Consider the following 21,777-nt stretch of genomic DNA (forward strand, 5'->3'; position numbering starts at 1 on the left):
GCAGTAAGCCAAGATTGTGCTATTGCACTCCAGCCTGGGCTACAGAGCGAGACTCCATCTTAAAAAAATAAATAAATAAAAAAATAAAACAACATTCCAGTTGGCCCTATGTGGTACCGTTGACCTAAGGATAGGCCAGGAAATGTTTGAGAACCTATTGTTTCTAAAATATGACAATAGGTCCTCAAAATAGGCAGGCCAGTGCCTGCCTCTGACGATTCAGATAAGTCATTGCTTGACAATTTCCTCATGTTCCTAATGATTTTAGTTTTGTTTCTTAAGTCCCATTAAACGCAAAATGGGAAGGAAAATGAAACTAGAACTCCCTTTTTGGTTTCTGCTAGTAATTATCTCTCCCAGTCATTTATATATATTTAAATTATGATTATTATTTTCAAAAATAAAGATAGCACTTCAGTAACCAAATGTTAAATGCAAAGGAAATAGATCCCAAAGCAATGCCTGTTTCTGAACTATAGTTTGTTCATAATCACTGTGGCCCAAGGTAAATGAATAACAGAACACTCAAACCTTGTTGTAATTTCACTTTTTTATAACCCCCTGAGTCAGAAGGTCAGAATGAGTTGGAAGGTCCAGCATTGATTCAAATATTTTGGAAACTTTAAAACTATATCATGTGATTTTTCTCATAAAGTCTTTCCCCAGCTACCTTCCTTCTCCCTTTTTCAGAGAAGCCCTTAGAGTTTTTCACTATGAGACCAGCCTGGCCTTTTGGAAAATAATAAACTCAGGAGGGTTCTCGTTTCAGCCCTGCTCTTTCATGGTCCTTCTCAATGACACAACATGGCACACGTGTCTGTCTGCAACCAAGGAGCAGATTGATGACCAAAAAACTTACCACCACCTCTGTTCTGAGTAAAAATCAGGAGTCTAAGTTGCTCATGACAGAGATATCTGGTTTAAGATCACTGAAGGTCACTGAAAGGGCTCATCTTGTCACGTCTTCTTACTGCTCTAAATCACATGGACTGAGGTTTGCATGTGGGGCTTATTAGTCAGCTCTATTTTTTTTTTTTTTTATTTGGAGACAGGGTCTCACTCTGCTGCCTAGGCTGGAGTGCCATGGCACAATCATGGCTCACTACAGCCTTGACCTCTGGGTTCAAGTGATCCTCCACCTCTGCCTCCTGAGTAGCTGGGACCACAGGTGTGTGCCACTGCACTCAGCTTATTTTTTTATTTTTTTGTAGAGATGGAGGTCTCGCTGTTTTGTTCAGGCTGGTCTCGAACTCTTGGGCTCAAGCAGTCTTCCCGCCTCAGCCTCCCAAAGTGCTGGGATTACAGGCATGGGCTACTGCACCTGGTCTAGCTAGCTCTATTGACGTTTGTTTTTTGTTGGTGGTTCTCTTAGAGTTTCTTGGACCTTGTGGTTGAGTTGGAGAAACTAAATCTGGTTGCCCCAGATCAACTGGATTTATTAGAAAAATGCCTAAAGAACATCCACAGAATAGACCTGAAGACAAAAATCCAGAAATACAAGCAGTCTGGTAAGAATTTTGGCCTCTCAGTGGCCTAGAGGAAGTACTCTGTGCACGGGGCGGGGCGTGACTGGTAAAGATTCGTTTGTTGAATAGGCAGATGGAATGGAACCTGGATGACCAAAGCCCCCTTTAGCTTGTGGCTAGAAATCACGTCCCTTTATATTCTTCATATCCCAGATCTGCCAACTCCATTGCCCTGTATATTCATGATCTCTACAAAATGCTGCCAAGCAGTTCTTAACATTTCAGTCTTCAAGAAAGAATCTGGGATCTGCACAGGCTGGCAGAGCTATGGACATTCAGGAGTTTTGCATGTATGCTGAACCCTACTGCCTTGCTCTGGTATTTGGCCTCACAACCACTATCCAACTTCAGGTGATGTCACTTGGGTCTCATACTTTCCTTGCGTGTGTCCCAAATTTCACAAAACTTCCTTACGGAAAAGAGCACATTCAATTTTTTCCTTGATAAAAAGGACCAGACTCACATTGGCCTTCTCCCTTACTTGCATCCCTCATTGTCTTTTAGACTCAGCCTCAGCTTCAGCTCTGTTAGCAAGTTCACTGCCACCATAGCATCACAGCCTAAAGGGCATGGCTGAGACTCATTGATCTATAGAGCACTCTTCCACCCCAACACACTCTAAATTTGTCTGATCAAAGATTGAGAACAGAAGTAGCATTTATACTCCATTCTTTTTGTTTGTTTGTTTTTTGAGACCTACTTGATTTATTCCGATTATTTAACACACAGTGACTCGACAGTGATCCCAAAGTGTGCAAAGTTAAAGCCTTCAACTGCAGCTGAGGAGAGGGCAGGAATGGTACACCTGGGGACAGTGGTGAGTCAGGAATAACAGGCAGGCAGCCATGACCAGGGCGGCCTCCTCCCCAGGGCCAGGGACTGGGGAGTGGCCTGAGGAGCAGGACCCAAGGGTAGCCCAGGGCCAGGGAAGGGGGCAGAGACCTCCCCTTGGCCTAGATCAGGAGCTCAGAAGTGCCACATGGCTGAGGGGGCAGCAGCCCGGGAAGGGCCAGAGGCAGGGCCAGGAGAGCACCATTTCCTAGGGGACTGGGGACAGGGAGGTGCCCTATAGGAGAAGCCAGGAGGAGCCTCCTGCCCCTGGGGTGGGGGCTGGGCTGGAGCAGGCTGCAGCAAGAAAGACCTGAGGCAGGTGCAGGGCCTGAGAGCCTGGCTGGCTGGATTCAGGGGGTATCCCAGGGCAGCCTAACCCAGGGAGCAGTCCTGACTCTGCAGGGGATGCTCAGCGAGGGTGGCCGCAGACCCCTCAGAGCCTCCCCTCCTCTCTCCCTGGAAAGGAGCTGGGGAACCTGTAGTGCAAATCTGTGGACTCAGTGATAGAGGGAGGCTGTGCCCGAAGGTGGACACTGGGGTGCACTCCCTCCACCACCTCGCCCTGCACCGCTGTCCTCAGTACAGTCGCTTCTCGTAAGAGTGCAGGCCATGGACGCCACCCTCAATCTGGGCCGACATGGTCCGCTTCTCAAACTTAAGCTCCGCTGAACACATCATGGACCAAAGGACAGACAGGCTGCAGGCCCCGATATCCTGGCAGCCATGCTGGATGCCCACTATGAGGTAGGGCATGAACTTCTGAATGGCCCCTTGGTCCTGGATGGAGCCTGAGACACCCTGTGTGATCTTCACCTTATCCCTGTCATTGAAGTATTGTTTCTGGCTGCTGCTGCTCTTCTGCATGGCATCCAGTGAGCCCATGCCCCGATACTTCTTGAGCTGCATTCCGTCTGAGAAGTACTCGCCGGCCTCTGTGGTGGCGGCCAGCAAGGAGCCCAGCATCACTGTGGAGGCTCCAAGGGCCAGGGCTTTGACCACATGCCCCACAGTCTGGATGCTGCCACTGGCTATGATGGGCACACCAAAGCGCTGGGCATGCTTGGCCACCTTGTACACAGCAGTGCCTTGGGGCCGACCGCAGACCATCACTTCCTGGGTGATGTAGATGGAGCCGCAGCCTGTGCCCATGCGCAGCCCATCCACACCAGTGTCAATAAGGTTGTTGGCCTGGGCTGCTGTCACCACGTTCTCCCCAGTCACCTGGAGGTAGGGGTACTTTTGTTTGATGTAATGCACCATGGCAATCTGATACACTGAGTTCCCTTGGGATGAGTTCAAGACTGTGACGTCAACGCCTACCTGGGTGGGCAGGTCCAGGCAGTATTTGTCATCCTCACGGGTGCCCACAGCTGCCCTGCACAGCAGCTGCTTATGGGAATCCTCGGAGGCTGCAGGGTAGTCTCGGTTCTTTTTCAGCTGGGTGTCGGTGATAATGGCCACCAGCTCATCTTGATCATTGACAGTAGGCAGCTTCCCTTTCTTGCTAAGCTGTGGGATCTCATTTGCCTCTTTCAACATCACACCTGCTGGAACCACCACTAACTCGATCCTTGGCGTCATCGCCTCACTGAGGAGGGTGGTGTGGTCCTTCTCAGCAAGAAAATCGATGTCTCGGGAGGCGACAATGCTCACCAACTTGCTGCCCATGGTGCCTGTCTCCGTGATGGGGATGCCAGGGAAGCCATGCCGCATCTTGGCCTCCAGCACATCACCCACAGTGTGCGAGGAGCTTAGCACCACGGGGTCCACGTTGAAGTCCTACTATTCAAACTTCTTGACCTTCCGCACCTCACTGGCCTGAAACTCTGGAGTGAGTTGTGGTGAATGAAACTAATACCTCCTATCAGAGCCATGGCAATGGCTATGTCAGCCTCTGTCACACTGTCCATGGGGGAGGAGATCAGTGGCGTCTTCAGCGTGACCATCGGGTCAGGGCTGAGGTCAGGTCCACCTCATCAGCTGTGAAGTCTATGAATCCTGGGAGAATCAGGAAGTTGTTGTAGGTGAGTCCCTGGTCGCTGGCAAAGAGCTGCTGTGCGGTGAGCCCGTCCTCGAGCATGTAGCTGGTGCGGCCGCTGATCAGGTACCGCCATGCTGCTGCGAGACCCCGTGGGACCCGACATAAACGCTGCCGCTGCTGCTGCCGCCTACACCGCGCCGCTGCCACCCTGCAGCCACGGGCCGGGTGGGCCAGGGGCGGGGGCTGCGGCGGGGCGGGCCAGGGCGCCCTATACTCCATTCTTAATGATGTTTGGTCGAAGAGTCATCTGAAATTTTGAATTCAGTAAGGTGGCTGGAAAGTTTAGGGTATTTTGAAAGCTGATGGTTGACCTTGGACTGAACCACTGTTGAAGATTTATTTGATAATAATTTATAAGTTTTAACAGTACCTCTCTTCTGCTTTTATAGCTCAAGGAGCAGGGACAGGTTATAAGAATGTTCTCCAAGCAGCAATCCAAAAGAGTCTCAAGGATCCTTCAAATAACTTCAGGGTGAGTCTGGAGCAAACATATGGAATCCCAGCATGAAACCGTTTCAGAGTTCTAATAAAAATATACATATTCTCACAGCATGTACTTTATTTAATATCTGAGAAAATTGTGATAGAAATGTGTATTTGTTTTAAAAACGTGTAACTTCTTATAATTTCAAAGCTAATACATGTTCATTGAGATATTTGGAGAATATAGAGAAAGATAAAATAAATCACCTGTATTCCACTATTCAAAGACAACCACTGTTAATATTTTGGTGTATTTCCTTCTAGACTCTTTTTTGTGGGTTTGCATTTGTATCTGTGTATATATATACAGTTGGACAATTGGACTTTTTTTTTTACTGTTCATTTATTCACTTGAAATTGTAACTTAAAAAAAGAAAATGTAACTTTAAAAATAGAAATAGATGCACCATACCTATGGAAAAAAATTTTAAATGTACTACAAGAAGTTTTAAAAGGATATTTTTGCCCGGGTGCGGTGACTTACGTGTGTAATCCCAGCACTTTGGGAGGCTGAGCCGGAAAGATCACCTGAAGTCAGGAGTTCAAGACTGGCCTGGCCAACATGGTGAAACTCCATCTCTACTAAAAATACAAAAATTAGCCAGGTGTGGTGGTGGGCGCCTGTAATCCCAGCTACTTGGGAGGCTGAGGCAGGAGAATCACTTGAACCCAGGAGGCAGAGGTTGCAGTAGCCAGATCACACCATTGCACTCCAGCCTGGGTGACAAAAGTAAAACTCTGCCTCAAAAAAAAAAAAAAAAGTATGTTTTCTTCCTACCCCTATAATACTGACCTCCAATTATTTTTCCTAAAGGCAGCTGTTGTGAACTAGTTCATTCTGTAACTATCCAGAGATAGTCTACACATATATTTCATTTTTGCTTTTTTCTCTTTTGCAGATGATAGCACCCTATGTCCATTGTCCTGACTTGTAAATTCTTGGAAATTGTTCCATATGATTAACATGGAACTGCCTCTACTTAATCATTATTTTGAACGATTAAATAGTTTCATTTTCTAAATGTGTTATAATGTGTTTAGCCCTTTCTTGTTGCTGTATGTTTAGATGCTTTCCAATCTTTTGTTACTACTAATAATGCTATAAAATAAATATCCTTGTACTTCTTTGTGCATTTGCTTTTTTACTGAGCTAATTTTAATGATTTCAGCAAAAGTTATTTTGTTACTGAGTGATGAAACAAAAGATTTTTGAGGGTATTCACGAGCATAAGTATCACATAGTCACTTATGGTTGTTGTGTTCGTAGTACTTAGTACAAAGTATCAGAATTGTTCTTCAGTTAATCTTTTATCTTGAGAAGTTAAATCTTGGTGTAATCTTATCCTCATGTTCATATAAAGGTATGTGGAGTTTGTAGTGAGGACTTAGACCCGGGTACAATTTCCTCGTTAAATTAGAAATGCTTTTTGCAGTGTTAACAGCTCTTTTAGAATTTGTCTAGCAGGCTTTTCAGTTTTTGCCAGAAAGCCCCTAAAAAAAAACGAAGGAAAAAAAATGCTTTTGTCTGGGTGTGGTGGCGCATGCCTGTAATCCCAGCACTCTGGGAGGCTGAGGCAGGCGGATTGCTTGAGCCTAGGAGTTCGAGACAAACCTGGGTAATATGTCAAAACCCCATTTCTTCCAAAAATACAAAAATTAGCTGGGCATGATGGTGTGCCTCTAGTCTCAGCTACTTGGGAGGCTGAGGTGGGAGAAATTGCTTGAACCTGGGAGGTTGAGGCTGCAGTGAGCTGTGAGTGTGCCACTGCACTCCAGCCTCAGTGACAGAGTGAGACCTTGTCTCTAAAAAGAAAAGAAAAGAAAAAATATATATATATGTATGTATATATATATATGTAAATGCTTTTGTAAAAGGATGTAATGAAAACATTAACCACTCTTGTAATATAAATGGTTTCATGGCGAATATGTCTGTAAGATACACTACTGAGCAGTACAATTTCAGAGCTAAAATGGATTTACGGATTATATTATCCAATCCCCTTAATGAACAAAATAAGGAAACTTAGCCCTAAAGAACATTAAGTGATTGTGTACCTCTAACTACTAGCAGAGCTGGGCCCAGCCCATACTCCTTCCACTGCACTGTGATGTATATAATAAACTGTATACTTGTCATGCCATAGCTTAGATATAGCGTACTTTTTGTTTATTTTGAGATGGAGTTTCATTCTTGTTGCCCAGGCTGGAGTGCAATGGCATGATCTCGGCTCACTGCAACCTCTGCCTCCTGGGTTCAAGCGATTCTCTGACCTCAGCCTCCCAAGTAGCTGGGATTACAGGCATGTGCCACCATGCCTGGGTAACTTTGTATTTTTAGTAGAGACAGGGTTTCACCATGTTGGTCAGGCTGGTCTTGAACTCCCAACCTCAGGTGATCTGCCCACCTCAGCCTCCCAAAGTGCTGGGATTACAGGCGTGAGCCACTGCGCTTGGCCTAGCGTACATTTTTTAAAGGAATGAAATGTGCTTTCTTTTGTCTTTCTGAGTCTCTGTAATACCAAATAATGAGAAAAAGCAGATTTAGGATTCAGATCCAGGTTTCTGAGCTTTCTCTGCTATTGTCTGTCTAATATAAATTATATTGTCATTCTCAGTTGAAAACCTGTCATATTTTTACTATTGTGTTTCTATTTTGTAAATGAGGCATATTCATTGCTATGTAGCCTGTTGTGAGCCCATATGCTTTGCATATTAGTTTCTCCTTAAATTTTCTATATTTAATATGTCACCCTAAGGCTGGGCACGGTGGCTCACACCTGTAATCCCAGCACATTGGGAGGCCAAGGCAGGCGGATCACCTGAGGTTGGGAGTTCGAGACCAACATGGAGAAACCCTGTCTCTACTAAAAATACAAAATTATCTGTGTGTGGTGGTGCATGCCTATAATCCCAGCTACTTGGGAGGCTAAGGCAGGAGAATCACTTGAACTCGAGAGGCAGAGGTTGCGGTGAGCCGAGATTGTGTCATTGCACTCCAGTCTGGGCAACAAGAGTGAAACTCCATCTAAAACAAAAGTGACCCTGATTATTCATTCATTAATTTAGTAAGCAGGCACTATGGCATATGAATGCAGTGACTTCCTTAAGAGGTTTAGGAGCCGAATACCTAGAAGTTAACTCATATGAGTCTGCAGAAGTGCTTCAAAAATTACTGTGTGATTAAATGCCACAGGATACCACAAGATATTATAGAATTAAGAAATTATGGCCGGGCGCGGTGGCTCACGCCTGTAATCCCAGCACTTTGGGAGGCTAAGGCGGGTAGATCACAAGGTCAGGAGTTCAAGACTAGTCTGGCCAAGATGGTGAAACCTTGTGTCTACTAAAACTACAAAAATTAACCAGCACAGTGGCAGGCGCCGGTAATCCAAGCTACTTTGGAGGTTGAGGCAGGAGAATCACTTGAACCCAGGTGGCAGAGGTTGCAGGCGCCACTGCACTCCAGCCTGGGCGACGGTGAGACTGTCTCAAAAAAAAAAAAAAAAAAAAATTAAAAATTATATGGCTACAATACAGTGCTTTTAAAATCCATCTTTGATGTGATATGTTACCTCTCTCTAATTGTATAAGTGAATACATATCTATGCACGAGGCCAGTTTCTATCTGATATGATCAGCCTCTGGCTAAGTTACTAATTATTAGTGAAAAAGGCAACTTACTTTTTTTTTTTTTTTTTTTGAGACGGAGTCTCACTCTGTCGCCCAGGCTGGAGTGCAGTGGTGCGCTCTCGGCTCACTGCAAGCTCCGCCTCCCGGGCTGACGCCATTCTCCTGCCTCAACCTCCCGAGTAGCTGGGACTACAGGCGCCGGCCACCACGCCTGGCTAATTTTTTGTATTTTTAGTAGAGACGAGGTTTCACCATGTTAACCAGGATGGTCTCGATCTCCTGACCTCGTGATCCGACAGCCGCGGCCTCCCAAAGTGCTGAGATTACAGGCGTGAGCCACCGTGCCCGGCCGGCAACTTACATGTTTTTAATTTAGAAACACAGACTTAGCTACTGACACAGCTTAATAGATAGTGTACTTCTCTGTTTTGGCTAGGTTAGCTTCAGAGAAGGACTGTCATTTGAAAGCTGGGTGTCTCAGATGGGTTGACAGCATGTGGTATGTGTATCTTACATAGGACCTGTCATCTGAGAAGAGAAAGGGTCAGTTTAATCTTTCATTCTCTGATTACTCTTACTCTAGCCCTCAGAAGTGGTTTATGAAGAATATTTGATTATCAAGAATCAGGACCATATGTTGCTTATGTGTAGCTAGGCAATGATAGAAAAGCAATAACTGGACATCTATTGTGTACTTCCGTGTGTTTGGCACTGTGCTGAGCTCTTTGTGTGCATTAATCTTCATACAAAATCTGTAAGGTATCTATTATTATTATCCTCATTTAGCATATGAAGAGACACACATACAGAAGTTAAATAACTTGCTCAAGATTACATAGCTAATAAGTGGCAGAATCAGGATTCCTAGTCAGGTCTGTCTGGCCTAGAAATCCGACTCTTAACCATGCTGTACTTTGCCCCATGTTGAAGGAACAGGTGGAATGTCAATCTCATGTTCTAACAGCTTATCCTAACCTGGAGCTATGCTAGCAACTATACTATACTATAACATCAGCTTTTATTGGGCTGTTTTGAAACATTCTACTATGCTAGCTTAGCATATTTTTATTTTATTATTTTTTTTTATTTTTGTGACAGAGTTTCACTTTTCACTCTCTTCGCCCAGGTTGGAGTGCAATGGCGCCATCTCAGCTCACTGCAACCTCTGCCTCCCTGGTTTAAGCGATTCTCCTGCCTCAGCCTCCTGAGAAGCTGGGATTACAGGGGCACCCACACCATGCCCAGCAAATTTTTGTATTTTTAGTAGAGATGGGGTTTTACCATGTTGGCCAGGCTGGTCTGGTCTGGAACTCCTGGCTTCAGATGATCCAGCTACCTTGGCATCCCAGGGTGTTGGGATTATTGGTGTCAGCCACCACTCCTGGCCTATTTTCATTTTTTAAAAGCAGAATTTCCCTGTTCTTTGGTAATATGATATGGGATTTATGGAGTTAACAGCTCTTGCTATTCTTTAGATAATTTAACTGTGGAGATGATATTTTTATTTTTTTCCTGGGTTAAGAATCCTATTGAGACATTTAAAGAGGTGTAATGTATAATGTACCTCTGAAATAACAAACAGGAAGTGTGACCTTATTCTTTGTATTTGAAGCTCCACAATGGGAGAAGTAAAGAACAAAGACTTAAGGAGCAACTTGGCACTCAACGTAAGACCACTTTTTTAAATATTCATTCTTTATAAATGCTTGATAATTTTAGTACAACTGTTGCATTTTTAGAGTTGGCAATTTCCTTTATCTACATAATCTAAGTAAGCTCTCAAAATAAAAACCGGTTAAGGTTTTACGATGGACTCATTGGCATTTGTAGTTGTCTATTGAATTAGCTTATCTAAGTTTGAACACCATCATACTCCATCAGCTTCGTCATCTTGGCTATATTTTAAGAGATGTGACATTTATAACTGAAATGGAATGGAGCTCTAACCAGGCCATGTTAAACATTCATCCAACCGTGGTAATGAGCGATGTTAAACCAAATATCTAGCAGCAGAAAGAGGAAAGGTAAATAAGTTCTTGTCTTATAGCCCATTTAATAAATCTGGATATTCTACAGATGATATCCCCCCTTTCCTAACAAAGAAAGAAAACGTGCAATTTAAAGACAGGTCAATTTCAACCTGCATGATCTGTTTTCTCTCTTAAAACATTAGCACTTGATCCCATAGATCATTTTTTAAAAGATTACTACTTTTTTTTTTTTGGAGATGGAGTCTTACTCTGTCACCCAGGCTGGAGTGCAGTGGTGCACTCTCGGCTCACTGCAGCCTCCACCTCCTGAGTTCAAGTAATTCTCATGCCTCAGCCTCCTGAGTAGCTGGGATTAAACGCATGCACCACCACACCCAGATAATTTTTTTTTTTTTTTTTTTGAGACACAGTCTTGCTCTGTCACTCAGGCTGGCATGCAGTGGTACGATCTCAGCTCACTGCAACCTCGGCCTCCTGGGTTCAGGTGATTCTTATGCCTCAGCCTCCGAGTAGCTGGGATTACAGGCTTGTGCCACCACACCCAGATTATTTTTGTATTTTTAGTAGAGATAGGGTTTTACTCTGTTGCCCAGGCTGGTCTCAAACTTCTGACCTCAGGTGATCCACCCGCCTCGGCCTCTCAAAGTGCTGGGATTACAGGGATGAACCACGGCACCCAGCCTAATTTTTGTATTTTTTTTTTTTTTTGAGACGGAGTCTCGCTCTGTCGCCCAGGCTGGTGTGCAGTGGCGCGATCTTGGCTCACTGCAAGCTCCGCCTCCCGGGTTCACGCCATTCTCCTGCCTCAGCCTCCTGAGTAGCTGGGACTACAGGCGCCCGCCACAGCGCCCGGCTAATTTTTTGTGTTTTTAATAGAGACGGGGTTTCACCGTGATCTCGATCTCCTGACCTTGTGATCCACCCGCCTCGGCCTCCCAAAGTGCTGGGATTACAGGCGTGAGCCACCGCGCCCGGCATTTTTGTATTTTTAGTAGAGACAACATTTCACCATGTTGATCAGGCTGGTCTCAAACTGCTGACCTCAAGTAATCCACTTGCTTTGGCCTCCCAAAGTGCTGGGATTACAGGCGTGAGCCACTGCACCCAGCAAAAGTTTACTTCTTTTGCTTGAGTCCTCCTTGAAGTGAGAGCTGAGACTCTGTCTACACTGATGAAGCACATGGTTGTAGTTCCGAACTCCAGGAAGCAGGGATTGATGGGCTGCGATGGAGGGCTTCAGTCTTATCCAAGGGGCTTGGAATCTGTCCTGTGTGTGGTGGAACATCATGAATGTTTTGAGTAGGGCAGGGGCCTAATAGAAGCCCTCTTTGTGTGGCAATCCTCTTACAGATACCTTACGACTCAGTCTTTGTGCTGTGTGTACCTGAAAACTTATTTTAGCCTGGATTAGTCAGATGGTGTAGCTCATGCCTGTCATTCTCTACCTGATACTGTGCTTTCCAGCAAAAACTACTGAGAAGCGAATTAATTCCTGAAATAGCAGCATGTTTCTTAAAACACTGGTGAGGTGATGAGCATTAGTATTCCGAAGGCTGTTTAAAGGGAAAATAGGAGACCTAGTAGATTTGCATAGGAATTAATCCCAATATCCCTGTGATCCTGTTAGGAGAGCTGCTTACTTGTTCTTGCTTGGACTTGGTTTATTTGCTAATAAAGAAAAAGGTTTCTGGGCTGGACATGGTAGCTTATGCCTGTAGTCCCAACACTTTGAGAGGTTGAGGTGGGTGGATCACCTGAGGTCAGCAGTTCGAGACCAACCTGGGCAACATGGTGAAACCCCGTCTCTACTGAAAATAGAAAAATTATCTGGGCGTGGTGGTGCACGCCTGTAGTCCCAGATACTTGGGAGGCTGAGGCAGGAGAATTGATTGAACCTGGGAGGTGGAGGTTGCAGTGAGCCGAGATCTTGCCACTGCACTCTAGCCTGGGTGACAGAGCAAGACTCTGTCCCCCTCAAAAAAGCTTTCTAGTAACTTGGACTTAATTTAATAGAGGTTTAAAATAGTCAGCCAGGCATGGTGGCTAACACGTGTAATCCCAACACTTTGGGAGGCCAAGGTGGGTGGATCACGAAGTCAGGATTTCCAGACCAGCCTGACCAACATGGTGAAACCCCGTCTCTACTGAAAATACAAAAATTAACCAGGTGTGGTGACATGCACCTGTAATCTCAGCTACTCAGGAGGCTGAGGCAGGAGAATCGCCTCAACCCGGGAGGCAGAGATTGCAGTGAGCCGAGATCGTGCCATTGCATTCCAGCCTGGATGACAGAGCGAGATTCCATCCAAATAAATAATAATAATCAAACCAAATATTTATATTAATTTGGACTTCCAAATAGATTTCAACTATTCAGCCATCATTGAATTTGATGAGGATGGTGATAACTTCAATTTAGTAAGTTCTTACTAAATGCCTTAAACTGAGATAGATATATCACATAGATTATTTTGTGAGTTTTCTTTGTTTGTTTGTTCTGTTAATATATAATTGCTAAAATACAAAAAATGTAAAGTGAAATTTCCTCTTTCAAGTATCAGAGATAGCTGCTATTAATGTTTGATTTTTATACCTCTAGATTCTTTTATATTTAAGCATATATTAATACATGTATAAGTATATGTACACAAATATTTATTTTTAAGTACACAGAATCAATATTATACATATTATTTAATAATCCATTTTCACTTAATATATCCTGTGTATCTTTTTTATTTATTTATTTATTTATTTTTTTGGAGACAGAGTCTCGCTCTGTTGCCCAGGTTGGAGTGCAGTGGCACAATCTTGGCTCAAAACTGGTCGTTCCTTCACCTCCCTGACCTAATCAAGTCATTTTTTTCTAGCAAATTAGCTTTAGGCTCATCTGCATTTGCCAGGCTCACTGCCCCCGTTGTCACTGTCTTGCCATTGACATTTTATTTTATGATCTCCCAGTATCACTGGACTATGAAAACAGTGCCATCTGTTTTATAGCTAGCAAACACATATAAGCTTTCCCTGCTCTGCACTCTGTAAGGCTGTTCCCTTTAGGTATTGTCAACAGTTTCAGCACATATAGGAAAGCTATCAGTATTGTTGGGTGGTGAGGTTATTAGCTTCTCCTATCAAGTTAAAAACTCACCAGCCACCTGTTCCTCACCTAGAGTGAGGTAGGGGAGAGCCTTCTTCACTTACTGTTTAAGCAACTTTTCCAGATAGCCCCTGGTAGCACTGGGACTTGTGTTTCTTTATGTCACTTTCTTTAATGTGAGGTTGGAACCTCAGGGCCAAGTATAGCTGGGGAAAGAAGAGATAATTGAAGAAAATAGGAGGAGAGAACAGTTGTGATACAAAGAAACTAAGCCAGTGTGGGGGTGGACTTAGCTCTCCTTCAGCTTTGTAAATGATCTCTTCTCTCTCATTCCCCAGAAGAACCAGTGAAGACATCCATTCAGGAATCAGAAGCTTTTTTGCCTCAGGTACAGAATAAATGGTCTGATTTGGTATTATATGTACATAGCTGTGGAGAACCCTGACTTCTTTAAAAATATATGTCCATTAAGAATTCTTTGAGACAATGGGAGGCTGAGAGTGTTGTTCTCCTGAGAACTTCCATACAAGGGAACTCTGAATAACAAAGAGAAAGTTGTTAAAGGGAGGATTGCATTAGTGAACTTTGGAATGCAGGGAAGTTCCAAAGTAGCACCCCTTGTCTCAACTCAGTGACTGCTGAACATGTAAGTCAGCAGTGATACTTCCCTGAACTTTGACTTGTTCTGGCTTTTTATTAGGTTGACACTTCTTTGTAAGCAGAAGCAATAGAAGGGCTCCCTTTGTACTTGGGAAGATACCAGTTATATAACTTCAGGTTACTGTGGAGACAAATGACTCATGTTTTCTCTGTTTTTCAAATTATCTTTATTCCACAAAGCCAATAAAGAGACTGGGATTTTCATTAAAATTAAATAAAAATAAAATAATTTGTCTTGAGCACATTACCCTAATAGAGGAAAAATTTGATATCAATGGGAAACATTTGCCATAATGGGAAACTTCAGGCTGTGTCTGTTGAGTGATTCACCTGTCAAAGGAAATCCAAAAAGAAGAGATGGTATATGAGTGGAACCTCATAGAAACAGCAATATCCAGAGTCTTTAGCAATTGTTACCTTCCTTTCCAGAGCATACCTGAAGAGAGATACAAGATGAAGAGCAAGCCCCTAGGAATCTGCCTGATAATCGATTGCATTGGCAATGAGACAGGTAGGTGTGGAAGCTGCAGACTAACCGGTGCCCTCAGATTGAGATCATGGCACAGGCAAGCTATTTTCATTAGAGTGATCAGTACCAGTTGCCATGACAAACCAGTTCAATAATCTGTGCTTCAGGCTGGGTGTGGTTGCTCATGCCTGGAATTCCAGCATTTTGTGAGGCTGAGATGGGAGGATCGCTTGAGCCCAGTTAAAAATTAGCTAGTGTGGACCAGGCACGGTGGCTCACACTTGTAATCCCAGCACTTTGGGAGGTGGACGTGGGTGGATCATGAGGTCAGGAGTTCAAGACCAGCCTGGCCAAAATGGTGAAACCCTGTCTCTACTAAAAATACAAAAATTAGTTGAGCATGGTGGCGCACGCCTGTAGTCCCAGCTACTTGGGAGGCTGAGACAGAAGAATTGTTTGAACCTGGGAAGCAGAGGTTGCAGTGAGCCGAGATTGCACCACTGCACTCCATCGTGGGTGACAGAGTGAGATTCTGTCTTTAAAAAAAAAAAAACGTTAGCTGGTGTGGTGGTGCACACTTGTAGTCCCAGCTACACGGGAGGCTGAAGCAGGAGGATCACTTGAACCCAAGGAGGTCAAGGCTGCAGTGAGTCAGGATTGTGCCACAGCACTCCAACATGAGTGATAGAGGAAGACCCTGTCTCAAAAAAAGAAAAAAAAAAAAGAATATGTGGTTCAACATAACAGAGACTTGTTTCTCATTCATGTCACAGGCTAGTGTGGATCGGGCTGGGGGGGGCTTTGTTCATGTGGCCATTCAATGGCTCCATCATCTTCTGAGGTCTTGAGTTTTCTGCAGAGTCCTTTGTATCTGGCTAGCAGATAAGGGAAGAGAGAATGTGTGGAGGATCTCATAAGAGATTTTAGGGACCAGGCCTAAAAGTGATAATATGCATCATTTTCACCTCATTAGATTGGTCAGAACTCAGTCATGTGGCTCCATCTAACTGTAGTAGACATGGAGAAATTAGTCTAGCTGCGTATCAGAAGGAAAATGAAATGGATTTGGGGAACACGTAACAGTGTCTCTGATACAAAGACATCATTTACGGTAGTTGGTGAGCTTCAGTCTTGCCTTTTCATTTGGATGCTATAGCAGGGAGGAGTCCTGGAACCCAGAGGGACATTAATATTAATGGAAGGCATTCTGGCTTCACATATTATCACATGCCCCATCATTTCACCTAGATAGATGACAAAAACTTTCCTGGGAACATTAAAGACATAATAAATGTGTGCTCACTTACAGAGCTTTGGGTATTTTCTGAGCAGTGTGTCAGTTCTGCTGTCCTTTGCTTTGGTTGTTGGCCTCAGTCTCTTCTATCTGTGAGTCACCATTGCTTTTGCTCAGTTGTTGTTGGATGTCTGACTCAAACTGAATCACTGGTGCTGCATCAAAAGAGAATGAGAAGAGCATAGATAAGTGGAATGACTTTCTGTTTAATTATTTAGCTCTTCCTTAAGAGGATCGATCATTATATTTCCAGTTTTAGAGCTTCTCAACATTCTCCTAAAATGAGTCAGAACTACCTTTTAGGCTCACTTAAAATGTTACCATGGGGAGTTTATGGGAAGAGAGGCTAAGAGAAGGTCAAATATAAGACTAAATTTTCCAGGATTTCAGATATGATCCTGCTTGGTCACGTCCTATTTTTGGTTAGACGTGAGAAAGATAAGTGTCTTCTTCTTTTTAGCCATTAGTACCCATATAGGAATGAGAAAATATTTTCTTAATGAGTCACTTCCTGTTTTAAGAGATTATGTAATTGTCCTGTACTTCTGGTTTTGGTCGGTGTTGTTTCATTCATCAGCAGATGTTGTACATATATCTGTTGTGTGAAGAGAATCATTAAAAAAAAAAAAAAAGCCATGACCTGCTGTGAATTGAAAAACCAAGTTTTTTGGCTAAAACTCAATGTCTGTGCTTGCTTCTGTTGCTGGGTTGTGGGTCTCTTGTGGGCAGGGGCTGAATGTATATTCATATTTTTCTGCATTATAGGAGCATGATCAGAGTTGAGAAATGGAATATGACAGTATGGGTTTGAATCATGGCTATGCCATGTTCTGGCTTGTGACCTTGGGCAATGTCCCTGGCCTCTTTATTTTTTTTTATTTTTTATTTTTTTCTTTCTTGAGAGAGAGTCTCACTCTTGTTGCCCACACTGGAGTGCAGTGGTGTGATCTTGGCTCACTGCAACCTCTTCCTCCTGGGTTCAAGCAATTCTCCTGCCTCAGCCTCCCGAGTACATCCCTCCCGGGATTACAGGCGTGTGCCACTGTGCCCGGCTTCTAATTTTTTTTTTAATTTAAATTTTATTTTTATTTTTCCTGTAATGCTGAGTTCTCGGCCTCCTTAAGTCCCAGTTTCTCTTTTGTAAAGTGAGTTAATAACGGACCTACCTCACAGGGAGGTTGGGCAGAATGAATGAGTTCATACTTGGAAAGGGCTTAGAATAGTGCCTGGCACAGTATGAGCCTGTACCAGATGCCAACTAGCATTATTTCCTCATTTGCTTGTTTAATTCTAGCCATAAACCACCTAAGCAAGAGCTCACCATGGCTCTTTGCACTTGGGACATAGAATCTGGTCTCAGACAAGTGAGAGACCAGGGCACTGAGGCCCACTCTAGGCTCAAGGGGATGCATGAGTGGGATGCATCCCCGTAGCTGTGGTGCACTGGAATGGAGGCCATAACCTGAGAGGAGACAACTTCTTGGATAAACACTCAAGTGGAAAGCTGAGCACAACACTCCTACCAGTCACAGTCTGAATGGGCTTGGCAAAGGAGAATCTAAGTACAAAGTACAGGAGGGCAGAGACCTGATAAGAGAGAAAGATGGAAGAGGACGGTAGAATTGGAGGCAGAGCCTGGGGCATCATGCTTTTGGCTGCAGGTATGAGTAGGTATTGGTGTTGACTGCATTAGTACATCTGTTTCCTGCCCCATGGCTGCTGATGTGTCTATATATGAGCTCCAAGAATCAGAATGGCAACTCTAGACAGCAGGTCCCTCCTGGTCGGACGTAGTCCTTTAAAGTTCAACATCTTGGTGGTATATTGCTGGACAAGAGTAGGCCTAGGCCATTAGAGGGCACCCTGGATGCTCAGTGCTGCCTTTCCCCTGAGAATCAGGGTGATTTGACTCAAGCCTTCCCTGCCTCTGGGAACAAAATCAATAATTGGGCTTGAGGCCTCTTATAAACCCCCCTGGGCTCAGGTGGCTAATTAGCAGGTAAGAAACAAGGCAGCACACTTTTATTCTTCTTGTGCTATGGTTTTCATCAGCTGTGAGGTCACGAATCCACTTACATGCACAGACTCAGAGCAGCAGGAGAACATTAACTATTATGAAGTGGAAAGGCACAGTCTCCTCTCCTCACATCATCTCTCTAGGCCTCCAGCTCTTCATTTTCCTCCTTCCCTCCTGGTGATTTGTCACTGAAGATTCTAGGCCCAGAATCCTGCCTTAGTTGAAAATGGTTGTTATTAGTGCAGCACCCTTCATCTCTTTTCATCTAATCTGCAGTTAGGGGGCTTCATCTAGAGTAATTATGTGGATTTCTTCTGTCTAGTTAACTTTGCCACCTGGTTAACATTGAACACTTGGGAGGAGTGCAGGAGTCCTACAAGCGGGTAAGGTAATTGCCAGCCGAAATAAGGGCTCTGAAAGAAACAAACAGGAACATGATAGGACTAACCTGGGCATAGCTGTGCTCAGAGTACATAATTTATTAAAAATCTACTACGTGCCAGGTACTATGCTAATTGTTTTACATGGATTCGTGCTTAATCCTCATAAATAATACCATAATATAGGTGCTGTTCTCTCTATTAAATTTTTTTTTGTTCTACTTAGAACTAATTTACTAGGAATATTCTTTCTATGTTCTCTTCTTTTCTTTTTCTTTTCTTTTCTTTTTCTTTTTTGAGACGGAGTCTTGCTCTGTTGCCAGACTAGAGTTCAGTGGTGCAATCTCGGCTCACTGCAACCTCTCCCTCCCAAGTTCAAGCAATTCTTCTGCCTCAGCCTCCTGAGTAGCTGGTATTACAGGCATGTGCCACCATGCCCAGCTAATTTTTCTTTTTTCTTTTTTTTAAATTTATCTTTAAGACGGAGTTTCATTCATGTTGCCCAGGCTGGAGTGCAATGGCGCGATCTCAGCTCACCGCAACTGCCGCCTCCCAGGTTCAAGCGATTCTCCTGTCTCAGCCTCCTGAGTAGCTGGGATTACAGGCTCATGCCACCATGCCCGGCTAGTTTCGTATTTTTAGTAGAGATGAGGTTTCACCATGTTGGCCAGGCTGGTCTCGATCTCCTGACCTCGTGATCCACCCACCTCAGCTTCCCAAAGTGCTGGGATTACAGGCGTGAGCCACCGCGCCCGGCCTATTCTCTCTCTTTTCAAGGTGAGGAAGCTGAGCAGTGAACTACACTCCTACCTTCTCTAGTACTGATTGAGCTGGGATCAAAAGCTGGACTCCAAAGCCTATGCTTTTAATTACTTTGCCTCAATATAATTTCCATGAAGGTGGGGGAGTTTATCCATCCCTCTTACTATGGGTCTCCAGTACCTGGAACAATCCCTGGTACCTAGGTGTTCAATAAATATTTGTTGGGTGAATGGATGAAGGAATAAGCTCTCCCAGTGTCAGTGTGTTTATAAAAGCCAATCCCTTTTATCTTTAGAGTTTAGCAGACTCTCTTCTACCTGTCTTCACTTCTGTCCTCAAAAAACCAGACTTTTATCCAAAGAGCATGCACATCTCCCAAGTATTTATAGCTTTATTTCTTTGTCTGGTAAATGTTTGTTGAGGGCCTACTATGTGCAAAGCACCATGCTTGGCCCTGTGTGAAGCAAATATTAAGGCAATGAGGTGGAATCTGTTCTCAGAGCTGTGTTGTGCATGAAATAAGGTTATTCTTTGGTAGTTCATTCTTGAGAAGAATCCTTATGGAGTTCAGTAACCTCTTCTTGAGGCAGAAGTAAATGCTTAGGGATTTGGGGGCTAATTATCTCAGTTTGGTAGAATTGAAAGATAAGTCTTTGGTGTTGTGTCATCTGTGTCAGTGATAGCAAAGCTGGATCTGTGCTAGGCCCTGGTGGGTCATCTTTAAACACTGGACTTTTTAATTCTGTTAGGAATATAGAAGCAAACGTCTCACATCTCTGACAGATGGGCTTTACGGCTTGGCCTGAAGCTCTGGTTGTTTTTAAGTCCCCTGAATAAAAATAAAAGACGATGTTTGCAAATTTTAAGAGGAAGTTTTTTTGTTTTTGTTTTTGTTTTGAGACAGAGTCTTGCTCTATTGCCCAGGCTGCAGGAGTGCAATGGCGTTATCTTGGCTCACTGTAACCTGTCTTCCGGGTTCAAGCGATTCTCCACCTCAGCCTCATGAGTAGTTGGGATTACAGGCACCCGCCATCATGCCCGGCTAATTTTTGTATTTTTGTAGAGACAGGGTTCACCATGTTGGACAGGCTGGTCTTGAACTCCTGACCTCAGGTGATCCATCCGCCTCGGCCTCCCAAAGTGCTGGGATTACAGGGATGAGCCATCGCACCTGGCCAAGAGGAAGTATTTTTTTTTCTACCCTGTTCTTTCTGAAAAGCTTGAACATTTTTCTGTACTTTCCTTTTCTTTTTTGAGACAGGGTCTTGCTCTATCACCCAGAATGGAGCACAGTGGAACAATCACAGCTTACTGCAGCCTTAACCTCCCAGGCTCAAGCGATCCTCTCACCTCACCCTCCCAAGTAGCTGGAACTACACACAGGCACCACCACATCCATCTAATTTTTAAAATATTCTGTAGAGACAGGGTTTCACTATGTTGTCCAGACTGGTCTCAAACTTCTGGGCTCAAGCAATCCTGCCACTTCAGCCTCCTGAGTCCCTAGTACTACAGGCACATGCTAACATGTCTGGCTAACTTATTTTGGTTTTTTGTAGACAGGGTTTTTTGCTGTATTGCCCAGGGTGGTCTTGAACTCCTGACTTCAAGTGATCTTCCTGCCTTGGCCCCCCAAATCACGGGATTATGGTCATGAGCCACCACGTAATCTTTGTTTTATGTGCATTTATAAGCTTTGCATCCCCAACAAGATTATAAGCTCTTTGATTTAAGTACATCATATATTTGATATGTATTCTCTTGTCCAAGTATTTCTGTAGGCGATAAGGGGAACTTTGTAAAACAAGAGTTTTCTGGTCAAGTAAATTTGAGAAGTGCTGCCTAATCTCTTCCCCCTCAGATATTTGCAATGCATATTGACCTATTAAAGGCTCTGAGAATTCTTCCTGCGAATAAACCTATTTTAGCCTTGTCCACCTTGCATTTCCCAAACACATTTGACCTCAGAACTCCCTTTTTCACTAAGAATGTTTTGCCTATCTTATGTTTTGCCCATGTGCTCTATAGCAATTAACACTGGGCTTATTAAAGGTACACAGTAAGTGATTGTAAATTAACCGGTGAAGCATTCCCTCATTCTCGTTTATTTTATACATTTATTTAATGAAGCCCTTTTCATAGAAATTGTCAAGATAAATGCACCCTCATTTAGATCAAAACAAATTCTAAATTAATGAAGTCATGACATTTTACTGTATTTTGGTTTTTTTGGTTTATCTGTGAAGTCCTCAAACCTGTGAGTAGTGCTGACCCTGACCTTGAATGAACAGCCCTGTACTAACTGCAAGGCCAGAAGAACCCCCACCCTTCCTCTCTCTACCTCCCCCATATCATTTCAAGAAGTTCTAAAGAACCGTTGGAATTTTTGGAGATCAGACTGGGTTGGGTGTGGGTTTTCCAGGGTGGGTTCTAGAAGGAGAAGTGGGACTTCTGTAGTTTGTTGAAGTTTTATTTTCCAAACCCAGCCCCCAAGTTTTTCTTCCTCTATTTATGTGCAAGGACAAAACAGTTACTGTTCTGCCTACATAGGACTTGGACTTTGTCCGCTCTGAGCCCATTTTAGTTTAGAATA

General features: G+C 43.8%; 1 protein-coding gene, 1 non-coding gene and 1 pseudogene across 12 annotated transcripts in view; 2 read left to right on the forward strand and 1 right to left on the reverse strand.

Moving 5' to 3' along the window:
* CFLAR (CASP8 and FADD like apoptosis regulator) overlaps positions 1 to 21,777 on the forward strand; it is a 50,963-nt gene that overhangs the window by 17,571 nt on the left and 11,615 nt on the right. For 7 of the 11 annotated variants that reach the window (XM_038001762.2, XM_007965825.3, XM_073019920.1 and 4 more), the window contains 5 exons: positions 1,373 to 1,508; positions 4,788 to 4,870; positions 10,127 to 10,181; positions 13,941 to 13,990; positions 14,692 to 14,773. In XM_038001762.2, the coding sequence (XP_037857690.1) occupies positions 1,373 to 1,508; positions 4,788 to 4,870; positions 10,127 to 10,181; positions 13,941 to 13,990; positions 14,692 to 14,773 (406 nt within the window). Of the gene's footprint in view, positions 1 to 1,372; positions 1,509 to 1,595; positions 3,625 to 4,787; positions 4,871 to 5,780; positions 6,007 to 10,126; positions 10,182 to 13,940; positions 13,991 to 14,691; positions 14,774 to 21,777 lie in introns of those variants that run through there. The other 4 variants (XM_007965827.3, XM_038001766.2, XM_073019922.1 and 1 more) reach the window with 2 other exon arrangements.
* Positions 2,934 to 4,779, reverse strand: LOC103217633 (inosine-5'-monophosphate dehydrogenase 1 pseudogene; annotated as a pseudogene).
* Positions 6,312 to 6,374, forward strand: LOC119625482 (U7 small nuclear RNA). Its single transcript, XR_005241676.1, has one exon. It is a non-coding gene; the product is annotated as a U7 small nuclear RNA (small nuclear RNA).

The sequence above is a fragment of the Chlorocebus sabaeus genome, chromosome 10, assembly GCF_047675955.1.
Source record: "Chlorocebus sabaeus isolate Y175 chromosome 10, mChlSab1.0.hap1, whole genome shotgun sequence".
In the NCBI taxonomy this organism is placed as follows: domain Eukaryota; kingdom Metazoa; phylum Chordata; class Mammalia; order Primates; family Cercopithecidae; genus Chlorocebus; species Chlorocebus sabaeus.